Source organism: Pteropus alecto, unplaced genomic scaffold (assembly GCF_000325575.1).
Source record: "Pteropus alecto unplaced genomic scaffold, ASM32557v1 scaffold98, whole genome shotgun sequence".
Classification (NCBI taxonomy): Eukaryota; Metazoa; Chordata; class Mammalia; order Chiroptera; family Pteropodidae; genus Pteropus; species Pteropus alecto.
In genome coordinates, this window is record NW_006443570.1 from 5,372,463 (window position 1) to 5,387,805 (window position 15,343).

Genomic DNA, 15,343 nt, shown 5'->3' on the forward strand with positions numbered 1-15,343 from the left:
AGGGACAAAATGAGAGATGGTTTCTGAAAGAGGAGGGGACCCGACTCCCTGCCTCGCCGGCCTCAGCCATGCTGCCCTGGCTAAACCTTTAGAATTCACTGCCCATCTGGTTCTCACCTTCCCATCTCCATACCACAGAATTCCCTTTTTCCATTCTCAGCCCATGTTTCCTCGGCTAGAATCCCTCAGAGCCCGTGGGAATGCAAAGTCAGAACATACACCTCCCTTGGTCCAAGCCCCAATTTGGGGTTAAAGTGGGAAGAGTCGATTTCACTTAGAAAGCAGGCTGTCAACAGGGCAGCCCTGGTCTCCAAAAAGATGAGTAGTAAAATTTTGCCCTCCAGTCAAAACATTGGAAAACCGTGGGTGTGGGTGTGGGTGTGGGTGGGGTGAGGCTGAATCTCTGTGGTGTTAGTACAAGGCTTCCAGGTGTAGCCCTGGACAGGGCAGGGCAGAGCCTAACTCTCAGTGAGAAATGTTCCCCTTGCCTAAAACCTAAAACCAGGGTTTCTGCAACCAGGCCCCCAAGCCAGCATCCTCTCCTCCCTGACATTCCCAGGCTTGGCCAGGAAGCTCAACCCCAGAGAGGCCACAGAACAGTTCCAAGAAGAGGTTATGGCTATTTGGCACCAGGGAATGGCGGGGGAGAGGGGAGGCGCAAGGAGAAATTGAGGGCTGCTGCCTCCCTTTTCCTATTTTCACTCCCCTTTTCCCGAAGGATACATGAGAAATCAGTGCAGGGCCCGGCCCAGCCTCCAGGCTCTGGGGTGGACTCTATCCCTCCGGGGAGGGGGGATGGGGATGGGAGGAGGTGTGGAGGCAACCCCTCCCAGCAGGAGGGTCAGAATGCAACAGAGACAGCACAAAGATGGGGGAGGGAGAAGGGCCAAGAAGGTAGAATCTCAAGTCAAGAAGCCCAAGGGCCACCCAGGGACCCAGTGGGCGGGGAGCAGCCTCCAGGTGGTGAGATGCTGGGAGAGCCCCCAGCCCCATTCCAGTCCAGAGACAAAGGCTGGAGGTTGTAAAGTCTGGCAGTTTGGTCTGCAGGTTCTTGTGTCCATCCACCACCCAGGCCAGCCCTTGGCCTCCCTTGGCCTCTGTGCTTCAGCCCCATGGGGCAAGAAGAAGGCCATCCTTCCAGCCACCTCTGTCTGCCTGGGCCACCATAAGGGGGCCTGTAATATGGGCCCTCTGGTCCCTGAAGCTGGGGGAGGTGGGGTGGAGGGGTGGAGGAGTCGGGGCACCTGTCCCCAGGCTGGTAGGGGGTGGGGTGGAATATTGAGGACAGGGGAGAGAGGACAATGGGAGGGGATTCGGTAAGGAATGATTCCTGTTAAGTAGAATTAGAATTCCTCAGTGTTTGCAGGTTTCCTTCCAGTTCTGAGATCTGAAAAACAAAGGAGAGAAGGCGTCAGGCCTGGGTACCAGGCATGGGCCCTGCCCCTTCTGTCCCACTGGTGGGGATATGACTCTGAGCTCTCAGCCAACAGCATAACTCCCCCTCTCTCCCTCCAGGATCCACAGAGTGAGTGCTAGATGAGGGCTTACCTGCTGCTCCCTCCATAGGGCCCTGCTCCCGGGGGACTCCTGGGCCTACCTTGTCCAAGAGCTTGTCCATCTCCTCCTTCCTAGCCAGCTCCGACTCCTCCAGAACCCGGCGCTGTGCAGTCTCCTTTTTTAAGAACTCGATCTCCCTACAGATCAGTGGCGGACAGACAGTGGGTAAGGGTACGTGGCCTGGCTTCCAGCCAGGGAATATCAGAGTTCTCAACCCTGTCCTCAGCTCTACCTGGGCAGCTCTTCTCTCTCCCTGTTCTCAGGTCGGGGAGAGCCAGGTATCCCCAAAGCCTCTGGGGTCTGGCTATGCTGGCTCTGGTGGCATCATTCTGGGCCCAGGTACCCCCAACATCACGGGGCCCTCCAACTTCTGTGCTCCTCACCTCCCTACTCAGTTGGAGGTATGGAGGGACTGCCACAAAAGGCCTTTCAATCCTCCTTGGGCCCAGGACTCACTCCCCCAGCCCCCTTGGCCACATACTTCTGCTGGTAGTCCTTGATGAGTCGCTTAGCCTTGCTGTACTTGCGCTCCAGGGCCTGGTACTGGGCCTGGGTCTCCCGTAGGTGCTCGTCCACAGCCTGGCACAGGCTCTGGGCCTCGCCCCAGTAGCCCTCCAGCTTCTCCATGCGCTCCTTGTTCTCCTCCACACTCTGCTCCAGCTGGGCCTTCTCTACCCGCCACCGCCCCTTCTCCTGCTCTAGGGTCTGCAGCTGAGAGAGGAAGGAGCAGCCTTGGGTTGGTGAGGGCCGGAAGAAGTCCAGGAGCGCCCCCATTCTGCACTGGAGCCAGAGTCTCTGAATGATTCCTGCAGATATAGGGCCCAATGTGCCCCACCCCTACTACTGACTCCTTGGCTGAGCTTGAGAACTGAAACTGGAGAGGGAAGAGGTGGGAGTTCTGAAGCTGAGGTCCCAGCCAAAGTCCCCGACACTGTACCACACTCCTAAAAGGCAGGAGGCCCAGGTTAATCAGTGACCAGCCCGGGTTAATCACTGTCAAGGCAACTTCTGTCTTAAGCCTCAGTCCTCTGATCTGTAAAATGGGAGTGATCCTGCCTTGCCAAGCTCACAAGGGCTACAGTGAGGTGGCAGATGTAAAAGAACTGGGCAAGTGAGGGTCACCACTGCCCTCTGTTCCCTCTGCAACTCTAGCCCTACTGACTAGTCCCTGCTTCTGTGGCTTCTTGAATACTTCTGGCTTCTCTCCCAGCTCCCAGGCCACCCCAGTGCAGACCTCCCAGCCTCAACATCTCAGTCTTAGAGCCTCTGTGCTTGCTTTACTCACGTCCCACACCCCCTCTGTGCACTCAGAGCCCTGAGTCCCAAGCTCCAGCCCAACCTTGCTCCCAACTCCTCCCAGGCACCATGCCCCAAACCCGAACCCCACCCACACAAACTTATTCCCCCTTACTTGTCTAGCCCACCATCTCACTGCCACCCCAGCACTCAGCCTCAAGCCCCTGCCTGCTCCTCCATCACTTGCTCTGTTCCCCAGCCACACAGGCCTTCCCACAGATCCTCAGATTTGCCAGGTTCCCTCCTGGCACAGCATTTGCTTGTGCTGTTCCCTCTGCCTGGAATGCTCCCATCACCCCTCCCCCTTGCCTCGTCATTTCCCACTAGCTCACCCTTCAGAACTCTGCTCAGATTGTCACTTCCCCAGAGAAGTCTCTGTGAGCCCCTCCAATGGCCCAGCTCCCCTCACCCCCCAACCCAGATCAGATCCTGCTGCTCTAGGAGCTCAGTAACCCTGTTGTCTCCTATAGACTCCCATGTCAGTCTGTAATAATATATTCATTGGTGTGCAGCCTCTAAGCTATATAAGAGCAAGAATCAAATCTGCTTTTGCCCATCGCAGGGACTGGAACAGTGCCAGTCACCTAGAAGGCACCTGAGAGATGTTTTTAGGTTGAAAGCATGAACAGACCTTTGGCTTATCCTTCCCCTTCATGCTGTGCATCCGCCCAGGTACATGACCTGTCATCTCAACCTCAGCAATGCAGCTCCAACCTGATCCTCCCTTCCATACCTTCTGCCATTCTCTGCACAGCTCTGGCTGGCCCCCGCCAGGATACCACCTGAGCCTCTAAATTTGCTGGTCTCCAATCTCCAAGTCCCGCCCACCCACCCTCATGCCCTCCCACTTTATAGGCAGTGTGACCTTTCCTCATATGGCTCCCATGTGGCTACGGGTCCAGGGCAAAAGTCCTTAGGGGAGAGTCAGGACACTGCAGCTGCAGCCCACCCTGGCAGTCCAGCTCTGCTCCCACTTTTCACCCACAGGAACGGCTGCCACAGCACACGGGCCTTCCAAAGCCAGCCTCCAAGCTCGAGTTTGTCTCCTGCCATCGAAGCCTTTCCTCCGCCTCAGTCATCGAAATTCTGCCCTTCTCCTGAGACTCAGCTTCACTCTCTCCTCTCTCCGTGCACGGTGGGTATAAACTCACATGTGGGTGTACTGTGTCCGCATGACCCCTGTGTACGCCTGCCTCTCCCCACCACACTGGAAGCCCCACGGGAGTTGGGACTGCTAATGTCCAGACCCAGCAAAGGCCCAATACAGACTTTTAATATGACGTCCGTGCATCTCCATGCCTGTAGGAGTGTTGGCACCCAATGTGCTTGTGTGGGTGTCTGTGCATGGTACGTATATGTGATCGCGTATGTCACGTGTGGGTCACCATCTGCTAGCATCGGCATCAGCACTTCTGTGAGAAGGCACATGTCCTGTGACACTCTTCTTGTGTGATGGCCATGTCTGTGGTCTCACAGCAGAGCAATGCAGAGGAGACCTACATACCCAAGACGATGCACCCAGGTGTAATGGGTCTAGTGTCTCTGTGTTCTGTCTGCATAGAGTGGGTGTCTGGGTGTCTGGGTGAGTAGCTCTGTGGGTACTATGTGCCTGGGGTCCAGGCTGGCATCTGCCTGTGTATCTTTGGGCAGTTTGCATTTATTGCTGGACCTGCATGTAGAGGACACGTGTGGGACAATCTAAACATGAAGACATCTAGAGTGTAATTTAGTGTGCTTTAGTATGATAACTAATAGCTCAACTTTTTATTGAGCACCTATGATGTGTCAACACTGTGCTAAAGAGTTTCCACGTATTATTTCGTTTAATCCTTACAACGATCCTATGGTGTTGGCACTCTTGTTATCTCATTTTATAGGTTCAGAGACTGACGCACAGAGCAGCAAGTGAATGGTGGAGCAGATGGGTCCAGAGCTCAAGTTCTTAACACTACCGTCCCTTGCCTCAGAGTAGCTTGTTCCGTACGTGCCTGTGGGTGATGGGTGTCAGCGTATGTAGGTGTGAGGATGGGGGATTGTCCCCCCAGCCCTCAGACCCCATCCATGCCCCATGCCACACACACCCCTCACCTTTCTTTTTAGCTGCTGGATCTCGGCCTCAGTCACAGCATGCTTGATCTGGAGCTGTGGGGGAGAGAGGCAGGTGCTTAATTCCGGCTGCAGCAGGCAGTGCTACGGGGCGGGCTGCTGGCCTGCCTTTGCCCTCCACCACCCCAAAGACTTGCTCCTCCCACCTCCTTGAATTTGTGCACCAGCTTCTCAGGCTCCATGTCCACAGGGGACAAGGCATCCTCATTCTCTGCCAGCTCGAACACCTCGATGGCCATCTCGCTACCCGGGAACGTGGGGCTCAGCTCCTCATCCTCGTCAGTGGCATACTCTCCTGTCTGTGAAGGAGATAGAAGGCCATGCACCCTGCCCATCCCGCCTCCCTCAGGCCTGATGACCAGGCAGGGCTTAGACTGACAGCAGTCTGCCCATGTCACACTGGGAGCTAGCCCCTCAGGAGTATGGTTCATGCCTCCCCCATCAGACTGGGGGCCATACCAGAGGCATGGTTTGCGTCTTTCCCTGAAGCTGTGGGTAGTTCCGCTATAAGACTGAGAGCCCTAAAAAAACAGCCTGTGCTTTACCCCTCATACTACGGGTCCCCTGAGATTAGGGGCTATGCTTCCCCTCAGAGTGAAGGCTCTTCAAATAACTGTGTTTTCCTTGTAGGACCAGGAAGGCTCTCTGAAGACAGAGGTTGTAACTCCTCTGTCAGACTTGAGATTCCTGGAAGGACGAATCTGCATCACCTCCCTCAGACTGGGGGCTCCCCCAGGATAGGGAATGGTGCTCTGGGCTTCTTTAAAATGCCTGGGAGAGGGGCAGAGGAAAAGGATGACTGTAAAGCTCCATCCAGCCACCAGGGGGCAATGACACTGGCAGCCAGGCCAGGAGTCCCTACCTCCTCGTCATCCTCCCCGTACTGGGCGTATCTCTGCTCCATCATCTCCCGTTGCCATCGCTCCTGTTCCAGGGTCTGCTGAATTAGCTGGGCCACCTCGCTCTGCTCCCCTGGCCGCTCTCGGCCAATCATAAACCTGCAGGGGCACCAGTGTCATCCCCTTTGCCTCTGTCCTCAGCTGGGTTATGCCACCATCCTCACTGATGCTCCTCTCTCCACACCCAGGCTCTCCCAGGGGAGGTGAAATGAGAGAGCTGAGTCCAGAGGCTCAGAATGTTAATAATGAATGGGGAAGCAGGGGGCCCTTATTGGGTTTCCTTCCCAGGAGAGGCAGAGGCCCACTAGCCTTCCTGGACAGTTTTGGGGGAGAGGTGTTGTTGGAGTTAGGGGACATGAGTTCAAGAGCTGCCAATGTAGGGGCTCTGACCCCACCATGTGGGAGAGAACAAGGCAGAGGATGGCAAAGCTGACACACCCTGGCAGTGCTGGGGCTATGGAGGGGTGTCTTGTGTATGCTCTAGGCCCTGAGCTTCAGGAAGGGGCGGGATGATGGTGACTGAAGATTAGGATGGAGAGGAAATAGTGGACTTCCAGGCACCAGCCCCTCCTCTCCGTGGCCACCCACATCCTGTTTCTCTCTCCCACCCTTTCCTGGGGGCAGTACCCCTCTTGGAGGGGGCAGGAAGTGTTCCCTGAACATTATGCCAGGGAGACACACAGGGAGCTTCTAACACAACATCCGTAATTGACAGGACAAAGGAGGAGAGTGCTCCTAGAATTATACAGGACAGGTGAGGAGGAAGGGACAAAATGCCCAGTAGGGGTCCCCAATTTGGATGTCATTCTCCCTGTACACCTTGGTTCTTCAATGAATGATTTGGGACAGGCAAGGGGAAGGAGAACGAGCCCAAGAGGCTAGTTTAGAGCCTGAATGCTGTCCACCAGCAGTGGTCAGGGCCTTGGGATGGGAAGGCAGGCATGGGGCGTAGGATGTGGGCACAGCAATTCCTTTGGGCAGGGAGGCAGTAGGACGTCCTTTGTAAGTTGGGCCACCCAGAACCTTAACTGGGTGTGGGCAAATGGGCAGAATGTCTGGATGCAGGCCAAGTCTCCTGCCTGCTCCCACTCCCCACCCGCCCCACCCTCTCGGCCCTCACCGCACACGGCCCTTGGTATTCCGGAGCACGGAGGCTGCAAAGCTCTGGGTCACTCCCACCAGACTGGTTCCATCCACCTCTACCAAGAGATCATTCACCTGGATCCTAGGGGAGGTGACATTGGTTAGGGGGGACATGATGGGAACAATGGAGCTAGGGTGGAGATGGCCCCCTTCCCATCAGAAACTCGAGGCTCAGTCCCCACAGGGACCTGGGACTTTTGTCTACCTGCATGAAATGTATGAGGCCCGAGGATCAGGTATCAGCCAGACCCACCAGTGGGCAGTGAGACGCAGGCAAGTGAAGCACACATAGCAGTGTGACATCCACAGAGCACATCACCACCATGCACACTGACGAAGGCCCACGGCCCTCTTACGTGTACACGTTTGCGTAGACATGAGTCCGAAGATTTCCTCCCAAATGCCTGAGACCCACATAATATGCACTCTTGTATTCGCCCTCTGTCCCACAGGGTCATCTCACCCTGATACAAGTGCATGGCCCCCAACACATTCCAGCTGTGGTACCGGAAGCCCTTGTTCTCCACACAAGAAGGAGAGAGATGGGGGAGGTCCAGCCTGGCCTGCTGAGGGGAATGAAGGAGTAGGGAGACCTCCTTCCTCCACTCTCACCTCCCTGAAAGCTCCAGGCCTTCTCTTAGGGCTCCCATGCAGAAATGGAAGAAACAGCCTATCGTAAAGAGCTCACGCCCACACATACCACATGGGGACACGAGCTCCTGGACACGCTCTCACATGCACACACACTTCCCAAACTACTAACAGGCAACCATGCGAAAGGCTCTAAAAAGTCCAAATGAGGAGGGTAAGTGAAAGAGCAGGGACTATCATCTTCCTTTTCTCACATCCCCCCCACCCCCACCCCACCAATGCCACCTGGGCTGCAGCAGGCAGAAGCCCCCTGAATGAGGCGACCCCACTTCTACCAACATGATCCCAAAGTCACCCAGCTCTCACAGGGACACCCACTCACCTCTGGCACATGGAAGGGGTCTGGGTTTGGAAGTACCACCACGAGGCATCCCTGATATCAACCTCTGACTCTCAACCATCCTAGGGTGCCCTAAAGCCCATCTTCTTCCCCCCTGCAATACACACACAGTGGAGCAGCCCAGAGGGGTCACTGGTCTGCCCAGGACTCCAGGAGGCCCTTTCAGAGCCCTCAAACTCACAGATACCCGCTCTGGCCTCAGATGCCAAACACAGGCACACACACACACAAGCAAGGAGCAGCTTCCTGTCTAGGCACACCCCCACCAGTCTTTGTAGCCACACCACACACCTGGATCCCCTTTGCTCTCTAGGCTTCAGCCATAGCTGCCTGCTTTGGTCTCCTGCCTATAATACTTCTTAAGCCTAGCTAACTTCTGCTCATCTTTCAGGTCTCAGCTCCAATATCACTTCCTCCAGGAAGCCTTCCCTGATACCCAGAGAGCTCAAGCCCTCCTTTTTATGCCTTTGTGGCACCCTGTACTTTCCCACCATTTCACCATTTTCATTTTCTGTGTGTCCATTGAAGTATCTATCTGCCCTTCCACACCACATGCTTCCCAAGGGCAAGGCCCTCATCACTGACTCCCCACGGCCTGGCACCAGCCCTACGAAAGTCAGGGACTAGATATTTACTGAATGGAGAAAAGACTGCTTGAATGTACTCTACCAAGCACACAGCCTCCATGCCTGTGCTCTCCCTACCACGACCCAATGACATACCCCAAACCAGCCTGTCTTCAGCCCCCCTAGAATGCCAGTGCCGTGAAAGCAGGGGTTCTATCTGTCTTGTTCCCTGCTATGACTTCAGGCGTGGACCATCACCTTGCACAGTAGTGCTCCACGAACATTTGAGCCCCTCACAGGTAGTGGCCCGTCCCAGAGACGACAGCTGGTGGGGAAGGGGGAGGCGGTACCTGCCATCCCGATGGGCTGCGCCGCCCTCTGTCACAGTCTTGACGAAGATGCCCAGCTTCTCCAGGCCCATGTCCGCCCCGGCCCCCATGCCAATGATGCTGATGCCCAGGCCCTCAGCGTCTGTGGAGGAGAGGCCGGTGAGAGGACAGTGGGTGGTGAGAGGCTGGTGGCGTGTGTGGAGGTAGTGAAGGAGGGGACAAGGAGCTGTAGCCTGGGTCTTGCAGGGGACAGAGTAAGAGATCCACCCCATCTCTAGTCTTCACTCTGGGGCACAGCCCCACCTCAAGAACAGTTCCCATGCTTGGGGGTGTCCAACAACTGGGGAAGGGATGAGGTTCTGTCCACCCTGTCTTTGCCAAGCCAACTTGGATGTTCTTGGGTCACTAACTGCCCTCTGCCTAACCAAAGAACTGATGGGCAGCAGAGACTGCTGAGGGTGGCCTGGATGGATGGGCCAGAGACGTGTATGTAGATGAGGGTGTGTGGAGGGGTTAGGGAGGGGGTGGGGTGGGGGTGGTGGCAACGGACTCAGTCTTCTCCCTTTCTAAGCAGTCTCATCCATACTCACAGCCTCAATGACCTAAGACCTCCTGCTCTTCTCTCCCGTGAGGCCCACACCCCTCTCCATGGCTGCCCCTGCTGGTCCCATGGGCCTCTGACATCCAAACTCATCTTCCCCCACAAACAGTCTCTTTCTGTCCATGACTTCTTCATGGGGCCTAGGAGTCACCTGGATTCCCCACTTCCCCTCACGACTTTTGCCTAAGCCAAACGGCCACCAGAGACTGATGATTCTGCCCCCTAACCCATCTCTTAAGTCTACCCACTTCTCACATGACCATCACCTTGGTGATCTCTCCTCATCCACTTAGGACCCCACATCACAGTTTGGTGTGGTCTTTCTAGAATACCTTTCTCACACCTTGTGATGGCTTCCAATCCATCTTGGAAAAAAGATAGTGTCCTTCACGTGGTCTGCGAGGCCTCGCTTGCACACCCTACTTCCCCTCATTGTCCAAATCCGGCCAAGCCTGTCTTCTCTCTTTCCCAAACACTTCTCCCCTGAACTCCTCTTCAGACTCAAGTGAAGTATCACTTCCTCGGTGAACCCCCCCATCCTCTGAGTCTGGTCAGGTCTATAAAATGCTGTTTAGTGGCCCTTCCCGTCCCTCCCCAGCACCTATTACAGCACATAAGGAGTTAGTTAGACATTACCGTTCCATCAATGTCTGCTGTCCCCTTTGGTCTCCCATCATCGTATGGCCTATACACAGCCCAGAATGCAGCCCACAGTGCCCTCAGGAACCTGGCACCAGACTAGCAGTGGAAACTTGGGGCTGGACTGGAGTCCATGTGGCTGTGGGGTCATGACAAGGGCCCAGGGCAGAAGCTGGCACCAGAGAGGAGCCCCACATGGCCTGGGCCTGGCCTCACCCTTCTCCAGCTCCACAGGGAACAGCTCCAACCTCTCCACCCGCTTCTCCAGCTCGTATTCAGCAGAGGCCGCCATGGGATCCACGTCCTCGTTGCGACGATCATAGTCCTCATTAGAGTAGGTGCTGAACACCTGAGGAGGGGACCACTTGTCAGAGGGGCCGGCAGGAGGACAAGGGCAGGACTAGTGTGGGGAGGCCAAGAGGGCAGGCTCTGCCACCCACTGATGTTCCCCTTTCACCATGGGCTTCCTCCACCCCCCAGACACGTCAAGATAAGGCCTCCTCTAGCCCTGTGATGACCCCAGCTTGGAGTGAAGGCCCTTCTACTTCTGGAGACCATGAGTCAAAAGTGAAAAGGGCTGCCACCTTGCCCAGTCCACACTGTTATTCTCTCCTGCAGCCCCAATGGCATAAGCATAGGCTGCAGTAGAAGGAAAGGAAGAACCATGCAGGAGAAACTGTCAGATTCAGGAATCCAGCTCCCCAGGTCAGAAAGAGACCAACTGACCAGGGCAGAGAGAAAGTGAGAGATGAAGACCCAGAGAGCCAGACAGGCGAGGGTGGACGCGAACACAGACACAGACAGCAGGACAGCGGAAGGAACAGGCTGAGCAGAAGAGGGGAAGAGGAGGAGGGGAGAAAGAATGGAGACACTGGAGGATGCCAGATGGGGAGAGAGGGGGGGATCTGGTGTGAGATGCGGGGGGTGGGGGGGAGGGGAACAGGAGAGACAGGGATGGATAGGCAGAAGGGCACCCAGGACCCAGCTGACCTGAACCTGGAGTTGAGGCCAGGGTGGGGGAGGAAGGCAGAAAGGACCATGTTCACCCCAACGGAGGAAGGGAAGGCCCTCCACCTTAGGTGCCCCTCAGGTGGTAGGAGTGGGGGAGAATGCCAGGCCCATGTGGCCTTGTCCGCATAGCCGGGCCTCAGTTTCCCTGCAGCATCACAGCTCTTTGAGGTTGGCCCCTATCCCCAGTGCACTGTGCCCTGGTGAGACGAGGATCTGAAGGAGGTGGCAGCCTCTCTGACACTGCTCACAGTGAAACCAGCCTCCATGGGGAACCTAAGCTCTGCCTTGTTGTCCCATGTGCCCCTGTGCTAGCTCCCTCTTTTCATGTCTCTCAGCAAAAAGGGTGATTCCTAGCCTGACCTTCCTCCAAAGAACAGAGAAGGTAGGGCAGGGGATCTGTGGTAGTGCCCAATTCTAGGTCCAGGCAGGGGTGCCCCCAGTGGGAGGTTAATGAGTACCATTTGGGGTACCATGATGTGTTTGTGCTTCATTGCCTGCAGTGAGAGGTTGGCACCACTTGGAGCCAAGTGGGGGCAAGGAAAGGTGGGAGCAGCTCTGTCAGATGGCTGGGCCTGAGGCCTAAGGAGCAAGAGTGGGACACTATGTCCCCTGAGGCCCCTGCCAGGGCCCCCTTTCCTCCAGGAACAGGCCCCACAGGCACCTGGCAGGCAGCAGCACTCTTGTGTCCCAGCCTTTGTTTAGGCTTCTCCATGTCCTCACTCTGCCCTCAGAGGCTCATTCCCAGGATGATGCTCATAGGATTAAAAGCACAGCTGGGGGTAGGGGGCTATGTGACCACTTAACTCATTGCCCTCCATTTCACAGCATCAGAGAAACTCGAGCTCAGGAGGCTCTTAAAGCTCGTTGTCAATAGTGCAGTGGTTGGACTGCTCTCCTGACATTTGTCCAGCAGTCTCCAAGCCCCCTGGAAGGATGGTCACCTGGTCTGCAAGATGCCAGGTCCACCGTCTGTGTTAGTCAGGATAAGGCTGTACCCAGCTAAGCTCTAGTGGGCCAGTCACTTGTGACTTTGTCCCCATTGCACATGTGCCCCAAACCCTAGGTCAGGAGCTGGTGTGAGCCTGGATCTGGCAAACTGGCTTTAGCTCACTTTTGCATCTGAGTCCCCTGACCCTCGCCTCTGCTCCAACAGATAGGGTCCCTTCATCCCTCTGGCTTTGTGGTGGCTGGAGTCACCAAACCCCTCCCCCCATGCACGTGTGCACATGCACACACATGCACACACACACACACACACACACACACGCACACAGTGACCTCCAAAACACCCTCACAGCCTGTCCTGGGTTCTGCCTTCCCCTCGGTTCTTGGCCTGTTAAATTCTGCCCTCTGCAGGAAACCCAGGCCTCAGGCTCAGAGACCCCAGAACACCCCTCACATTGCCCACTACTTTGTGCCCAGCCTATGAGAGGGCCCTGGGCCCAGTTCCCCTGCCTGAGGTGACAATCTAGAATTGGACTCTGTGTCTTCAGCAGAAGCCTCCGTAAAGGCAACAATTGGGTCATCAGCGGGATGCAAGGCCCTGGACTTAGTATCAGTGCAGGGTGGGGGCAGGGAAAGGGAAAAAAATGGAGACCACTGTCCAGGGCAAGGAGGAAGAAATCCCCAGCAAGGTCAAAAGTCAGACACAACAAGGCAGCACCACATGCCACTGGCTCCCACACTCCAGCCAGCAACAGTCACCAGGGAGTCAGGGAGCACTGTTCCAAATCATGAGCTATTTTTTACCCCAAAATCAGGGTAAGGTGTCAAATATAGACAGTCAGAGGCCCAGGACTGAAAGACCAAACTCTGAGGGGATCAGGTGGTTCTGAGAACTGGTGGTTGGTGGGGTAGGTGGGGGTCCTGCCTCCCTCAGTGGTCCTACCCTCTTCTTTAGCATTCCAAGAAACACCATAAGCCTCAGCTCCCTCCAGGATCCCATTGCTTCAGGAGGGGAGAAGGGTTAGGAAAGGAGCTGTAAAGCTGTAGCTGGGGAAGGGGCTGGCCTGGCTGGAGTGCACTTCATAGGCCTCTTGATAGGAGGTGGGAGAGGGACAGAGGTTAAGATACTCAGGGGCCAGTGAGAGGAAGATTGGGCAGCTTCAGTGTTCAGGAGTAGTTATGGAAACTGCGAGCAAATAGATGAGGGTTTGGCTAGGGAGGAGTAAAGGCAAGATCCCGGCCAAGGAAAGTCCGAGGGCCTGGCACCCCTATTCAGTGGACCTGGCGCTGGATCCCACTGAGCCTGGAGTGGTGAGAAAGGGCCATCTAGGCTGAATGTGCTAGCCAAGAGTGGAGAGCGGAAGGTAGTGAGGGGGGTGGCCTGGGCTCTTCAGTCTCCCCAGGGGATGCCCCCCCCCCCACCGCCTGCCCACTAGCACTGTTCTGAGGATCTCAGGGCACTGGCACAATCCACAAATCAATCACCAAGAGTAATGGTGGGAAAGGGAAGGTGGCAAACTGAGAACCCAAAAATGGGGCAGCTCCCACCCCTCTTTCAGGGCACCCAGAGGATGTGGCAAGAGCATTTGGGGCCTGCCAAGGCCATGGGAGTCTGTCCTATTGAGCAGCCAAGAGCAAAGGCATGCAGGCTACTGCCGGGTTCTCTGGTGGGGAAGGTTCACATCTGGTTTTCTCCTTGCCCTGCTGAAGCCCTAGCCCCATCATGGACCACACAAAGTGCCTGCTCTCTGTGGAACACAACACCTCTACCTGGCCTGCACAGACCTCAGGAGCAGGGCCCCAGCACCTGCCTTCCCCCAGACCCAGTCATATGGCCCCAGGCCAGCTCGCCCTCACAGAACTGCTTCCCTCTTTCACTTCTGCAAAGTTGGGGTGGGGGCTACAGATAGGGTAGAGGAAGGGCTACGGTTCCCTGCACTTTCGTTTTGGCAGGTTCCTGGCTGCTCCCTCCCACACTGCAGCTCCTATATAGGGGGAAAGCTGGGGGTGTCTCTGAGCTCCCCTGACCTCTCCCACTCAGAGTTGGGTAAGGAGCAATGTGGGAAGGATCTCCTGAGGACACGGGGACACACACACACACACACACACCCTTTTCCCACCACCTTTGGTAGAAGAATGTCTGGGAAAGAAAGAGAAAGCAGGTGTCCCAGGACCCGTGGGTAGGGTGGGTGCGGCCTGAGCGCTGGGCGGGGCAGCACGCAGAGGAACCTGAGGGCAGGTCCAGGCAGGCCACCGCCGTCTCTGGACTGAAAATCGTCCCCTTCTGACAAACAGCTGGAACTCCCCTCCGTCTCCCTCAAGGTGCTAACTTCTCCGAAGGGGGCTGGGTAGCAGGGTCTGACTCAGCCTGCCAAACCGGCGGGCGGGCGAGGCGGGGGCGACAGCGTGCACGTGGCAGGGGCGGCGCAGGGCAGGGAGGGGGGCTCACTTACTTGGATGGGCGCGGTGCTAAAATGGATCTTCCGGCTCGGGGCCGGGTCTTCTTCCTCCGAGAGCCCCGGGATCTCCACGCACCCCGACTCGGGCTCGTAGGGGGGCTCTCCATCCTCCTCATCATCTTCGTCGTCCTCTTCCAGGGCACTGCCCCCAGAGTCCTCCCCTAGACCACTGTAGGCGCTCACGTCCACCAAGTCTGCTTCTGAGAAGTCCTCCTTCTTGGACTCATCCGCCTCCTCCGGGGCCACGTCCGGGGCCCGGCCATTGCCCATCCCTCTCTCGGGCGCTGCCACGGTCGCCGCCTCCTCCTCGAGAGCCGTTTGGGCCTTCTGCTCCTCTGGTGCGGGGCTGCCTGTGGTTGCCAAGGTGCTGCCATTCTCCAGGGCCGCGTGGACCGTCACCTCAGCCTGGATCACCTCCCCCGGCGCCGCCTCAGCCTCCGACTCCCCGCTCTCCTCCACCTCCACGGGCTTAATCTTGCGCACCTCCCGGGGCTTGGGGGGCGGCCGGGCAGGGGCCACTCGGTGCTGCGGGGGCTGCTGCCCTCCCGGGCCGCGCTCTTTCTCGGCTGCGGCGTCCCCCGACGGGGCGGGTGGTGGCGGCGGCGGCTGGAACACCCGGGACCGCTTACTGACCAGCTTCGAGTTGACCTGGGGGGTCCCAGCGGCCGCGGCCCTGGGGAGCCCGGGCCCGCGGTGGAGGCCGGTCCTCGAGTCGGCCTTCTCAAATACAGCGCTGAGCTGGCTGACCGTAGGCGACACGGCGTCGGCGTCCAGCTTGTCCAGCGCCTCGGTGCTGCCGTT

General features: G+C 57.0%; 1 protein-coding gene across 1 annotated transcript in view; it reads right to left on the minus strand.

Moving 5' to 3' along the window:
- Positions 1-600: 600 nt before the first annotated feature.
- The window catches only part of PPP1R9B (protein phosphatase 1 regulatory subunit 9B), a 15,780-nt gene continuing 1,037 nt past the window's right edge, over positions 601-15,343 (minus strand). The window contains exons 1-10 of the mRNA XM_006924790.3: positions 14,537-15,343; positions 10,344-10,476; positions 8,909-9,029; positions 6,979-7,083; positions 5,822-5,957; positions 5,106-5,258; positions 4,942-4,995; positions 2,039-2,268; positions 1,598-1,694; positions 601-1,387 (exon numbers count right to left, since the gene is read on the minus strand). The exon at positions 14,537-15,343 is cut by the window's right edge and continues 1,037 nt beyond it. Coding sequence (XP_006924852.1) covers positions 1,334-1,387; positions 1,598-1,694; positions 2,039-2,268; positions 4,942-4,995; positions 5,106-5,258; positions 5,822-5,957; positions 6,979-7,083; positions 8,909-9,029; positions 10,344-10,476; positions 14,537-15,343 — 1,890 coding nt within the window. The 3' untranslated portion in view covers positions 601-1,333. The remainder of the gene's footprint in view (positions 1,388-1,597; positions 1,695-2,038; positions 2,269-4,941; positions 4,996-5,105; positions 5,259-5,821; positions 5,958-6,978; positions 7,084-8,908; positions 9,030-10,343; positions 10,477-14,536) is intronic.